The 4,587-nt window shown below is 60.1% G+C and overlaps 1 protein-coding gene across 1 annotated transcript in view; it reads right to left on the bottom strand.

Annotated features, from left to right (window-relative positions):
- Window positions 1-1,427: 1,427 nt before the first annotated feature.
- The window catches only part of PEX14 (peroxisomal biogenesis factor 14), a 146,006-nt gene continuing 142,846 nt past the window's right edge, over window positions 1,428-4,587 (bottom strand). The window contains exon 11 of the mRNA XM_010850188.1: window positions 1,428-4,582. Coding sequence (XP_010848490.1) covers window positions 4,320-4,582 — 263 coding nt within the window. The 3' untranslated portion in view covers window positions 1,428-4,319. The remainder of the gene's footprint in view (window positions 4,583-4,587) is intronic.

Raw genomic sequence — 4,587 nt, forward strand, 5'->3', positions numbered from 1 at the left:
AGGCCTCGGCATTCACGGGCAACTGGGCCTCAGACCATCTGGACCCTGGGCCAAGACAACCTGTTATCCCGTTCACCTTCATGAGAGGTGGCTTTGGCCCCTTGGGGAGCCTTGGTCCCGGCTAGGACACAGGGGTAGTGAAGTGCTGTCGCCCCCAAGAAGGCCTCCAGGAAGCAGGTCCCCTCAGACCAGCTGGCTTCCTGGGGAATGAACAGTGGCTGGGCCTGTGCCACCCTAGCAGGAGGAGCCACCCCACCTTAGGGGGTGGACAGGACGTGCCTCCCAGGGGTGCACTTCCCAGGGGCACACAGCCAGCACAGGCCCAGACCCAGCGGCTTCTCCTGTGAGCCCCTCACCCATGCCACTTGGGAGAAACACCGGGGCCTTAGAAAGTCCAAGGCTTTTTCCCCCTCAGAAGACCCCCGGCCCCTCAGCCCTGCCCAGAGAGCCTCCCTGACGCCTGGCTGCTGCACACTGTGTCTACAGGGCACCCTGGAACTAATGACCTGGAAACAGCCTCCCGGACCTACTGGGCTAGGATGGGAGCACTGGGCACCTGAGTTTCCAAGATGAGTTTTAAACATGGCCTCATCATTATGAAGAAGGTCCTCCCAGACATGTCAGGCCAGGGAAGGCTTCAGGCAGCCTCCTTATGAAATGATAAAATCTCACCTCCTCTGCTAGGACAGCAAGAGCTTTAAAATGCTTGACGAAAGTAAACTGGTCAGGTTTGTTCACCACTCAGGGAAAAAGCACCACATGGCTAGAGATTTAAACTCCACTTCTGGATTAGAGCGGAACCAGAGGGAGGGTGTGGCTTGGGGAGGGGCTGGGCCAGCTCTCGGGGAAGAAGGTGGTGGTCACACACCATCACCTCAAGCACCCTGGAGATGTCTGACCTTAGCAGGGGGTAACCGATCCCGAGATGGGACACACCTGTGCAGGATGAAGAAGCAGGGACCAGAGAGGTGTCTGGGGCAGGGAGGGGTCAGTCAGGACTGGGTCTACGCCCAGGTGAGCGCTTCACCTGAGGCTGGAGCCACCACCACCTTCAGGGTCTCCCTGGTGCCTTCCTGCCTGCTATCTGGAGACGCTGATCCTCTTCTTTGGGTGCCTTGGCAAAAACAATTGTAAACAGACAGGTGAAGAAACACTAAGGGTTAAGTACACTCCTGAGGATCAGGTGTCAGGCCAGTCTGCTGCCTGGGTCTTGGTCTGCGGCAGGGGTGGGGTGGGGCAGGGCTGGGTCTGAGGCAGGGCTCACCAGAGGAGAGGCAGGTTCTAGGCCAAAGCCCGAGAAGCAGCACCTAAGTCCTGGCTGGGTCCTCAGGGAGACGCCTTCCAGAGAAGCCCTCCCCTCCCAACTGATGTGTGCCCCGTGGGCACACACGCTTTACTTTCAGGGAGACAAGCAAGCAACACAACACTGAAGAGCAACTTCCCGTTTTTATTAAAAAAGACAGACAAAGAGAGATGGACTACAACCACACACCTGTGAAACCGAGTGGAGAGACCAAGAGGGATTTTGTCCCCTCCAGTCCTTCAATACGGGCTGGACTGTTTGAACAGCTGACATGAACCTCCACAGTACAAAAAAGAGAACATTTTACAAGCTCGGCATCCCTCTCCCCTCGCTCAGAACGCTTCCCTTCTCCACGAGGGTGTCCCAGGACACCGACGGCTCAGCCCTCGCAGGAGGAAGCCGACTGGCCAGGGCAGACAGGGCAGAAGCGGCTGCCTCGCCTGTTCTGGGGGCATCGCAAGGAGCAGGGGAGCAGGGGCTGCCCAAGGAAGGACCCTGCCCAAGGCAGAGCCCACAAACACCTGGGGCAGCTGTCGAGACCTTGGGGGCCAGAGGGCCGTCCTGCAGCCTCTGAGCACCAGGGTGAGTTCTCTCTTAAAAGACACTTTACAAAAATACTTTGTAATTGAGTTTAATAATCTTCTCCCTTCCAGAAAGGGCCTGACAGGCGCTGCCTGCTGCTCACTTCTGCCCCATTCCAAATATTTTTACCTTATTTGGATGAAATGCATTATTTTTCTAATGAAAGGCTTTTTTTTTTCAAAGGGCTGTTTTCCCTCCGTCCAGCAGCTGCCTTTATTAGGCAGCACTCACGCCGTTTTGGGGAGGGGTTTTTTTTCTCCCTGAAATCACGCCAGATTCTCTGTCCTCAAAAGCTGAAATCGTCGCTCGAGACCCACAGGGCAAAGGTCCCCAGGCCCAGGTTTCCGTCCCTCTCTCCCACAGTGAGTTTGGGGACCCGAGAGACCCCTGACCCCCCAGGTTGGGGAAGATGTGCTCCGTGATGCCCTGCGGCCCCCACGCCAGCAGCTCTGGCTGTGTCTCTGTCCCAGGCTGTCTGCCCTCTGACCCCCTGCCTGGTCCCACTGCAGGAGAGACCTCTGCGAAGTGATAGGCCATTAGAAATGTCACCAAGCAGAGGGTGAGCCCTCGAGATGGCTCACGCAGGACCCAGGCTTCCATTCTCCGAGGAGGTCATGGGGGAACCCTGTCTCTAGCCCCCGAGGCCGAGGGGTGCTTCCGACCCAGCGGGCAGCTCCTTCTGTGCTTGCCATCTCAGGTCTGCCTGCATGACTCCCAAAAACTGGGTCCTGTATCCAGATGAGGCAGGGAGCCCTGGGGATGGAGAACCCTGGCTTCTGTGGGGGTGGCAAGAGACAGAGGTAACTCAGAAGAGGGTCCCTGGGGAACATAAGCTGGAACACCATGTGAGGTGATAAGCATCAAAAACCAAACCTGGGAAACCAGGGAGTGGGCTGGATACTCAAGAGGGGCAGGGTGAGGGCCCCCCCTGGAGAGTTAGGAAGGAGCTTGCTGCAGGAGCCGAAAAAGGGGCCTGGGTGAGAGTGGAAATGTTTTCTGAGACAAAACACCCGCCTGCCAAGTGTCTCACCCTCAGCCTGTGGCTTCCTCCCTCCCCAGAGCTGGGTGGGTGGGAGGTCGGCAGTGGGTCAGGAGGCCTCGGCCCCCTCCACTCCCCAGAGGGTACATACCCGCTGCAGCTCCACCTCCATGGTCCCTGCACTCTGTCTCCAAAGCCTGTGTCTACACGAGGCCCAGGGTGGGACCAGGCCTTCTGACCCCTGCACCAACGGCCACAGCCCCGGGCACTCCCCGGAAGGAGCATCTAGTGCTGTTTTCCTGGGTTTAGCTAAAAGCTGTGTGAAGGTTAAAGGGAGACAGGGAGGGTGAGAGGGAGTGGAGACGGGGGAGGAAGAGGGAACGAGACACTCTCTCCTGGGAGCACACGCATCCATTTAAGGAAGGCGAGCTCATCACACTCCACACCAGGTCTATATACAGTAACGTGAGGTCCCTTCTCCTCCTGGGGCGGAATGTCGCCCTGCAGCAGCTACTCCGGACCCAGGACGACACCCTCCAACTGTGGGTGAGCAGTGGCGACACCTGCCTGGTGGGGGAGACTCGATGAGGGAGGCAGGCCCACCACAGGGCTACCTGGGCCTGACCCCACGTCCCCTCCCTGGGACCCACCTGGTGCGGCCTTGACCGAGATCCACCCCCAGGGCTGGGGTGCCGTGAGCAGACAGGGAGCCACAGGCAGGAATTAAATAGTGGCAGCTCGTATTTATTACAATTATATACAGTCGGATCTTATATTCTGATACCAATACCTGATCACACAAAAGAACACGTTTGGGGGCGGGGCGGGGGACAGACAGGAGGGCCCCGGGCCTGGCTCCTGGTGGGGTAGGACACCTCCCCAGAGCGGTAGCGGAGCCACCATGCGGCAAGCCAGCGGTCAGGAGCAGTGCGCTGTCACGTGTGGCGGGCGACCGGGCTGGGGATGCGACAAGTACACATGGGCAGCATTGTCCGGGCAGGGCCTGGATAGGGGACCGGGGGACCCTCGCTCGGAGGGGAGAGCAGGGCCATCGCTTTTGGAATCACGACAGTGTGGCCCCCGTGGCCACTGGTGAGAAGCAGTGAGGGGGCCGGGGCAGAGGGAGGGGAGGGCAGACGCCGGGTCCCCAGGCTCCCCCTCTGTGAGGGTCAGGAGTCAGGTAATAAAACTACCTCTTGTCATGCACGGTGTTAGGTTGGCTAAGACACTCAGCTGACGCCCCTGGACCGGACCTCTGTCTGGGAGGGGGCTGAGGGGCTTGAGCCCAGAGAGTTCGGAGCCCTCGACCTGAATGAGATCAAGGTCAGAGGCCTGTCTGTCCGGGGCGGGGTGGGTGGCCAGGCTCCGCCCTCAGTCGCCCGGGCCCCGCCCGCCTCAAGGCCCCACCCCATCCACTGGGCCCCTCCCCACTCCGGGCCCCGCCCCCCAGGCCACCTAGTCCCGCTCGCTCTCGTTGCTGGCACCCTCCGGCCGCCGCAGCTTCTCCACCTGCTCGTTGATCTGCCCGTCCCCACCCCGGCGGTCCTCCCTCTGCACCCCCAGGCAGTCCTCCTCGTCCACGCGGCTCACATCCTCGTCCTCCTCATCTTCCTCGTCCTCCCTCTTCTCCTCCTCGCCCTGCACCTCCATCCTCACCTGGCCCTTGACGTCTACCACCCCCTCGCCCTCCTCCTGGGGGCCCAGCAGGTGGTACGTGGCTGTG

This window comes from Bison bison, unplaced genomic scaffold, assembly GCF_000754665.1.
Source record: "Bison bison bison isolate TAMUID 2011002044 unplaced genomic scaffold, Bison_UMD1.0 scf7180017864289, whole genome shotgun sequence".
Lineage (NCBI taxonomy): Eukaryota > Metazoa > Chordata > Mammalia > Artiodactyla > Bovidae > Bison > Bison bison.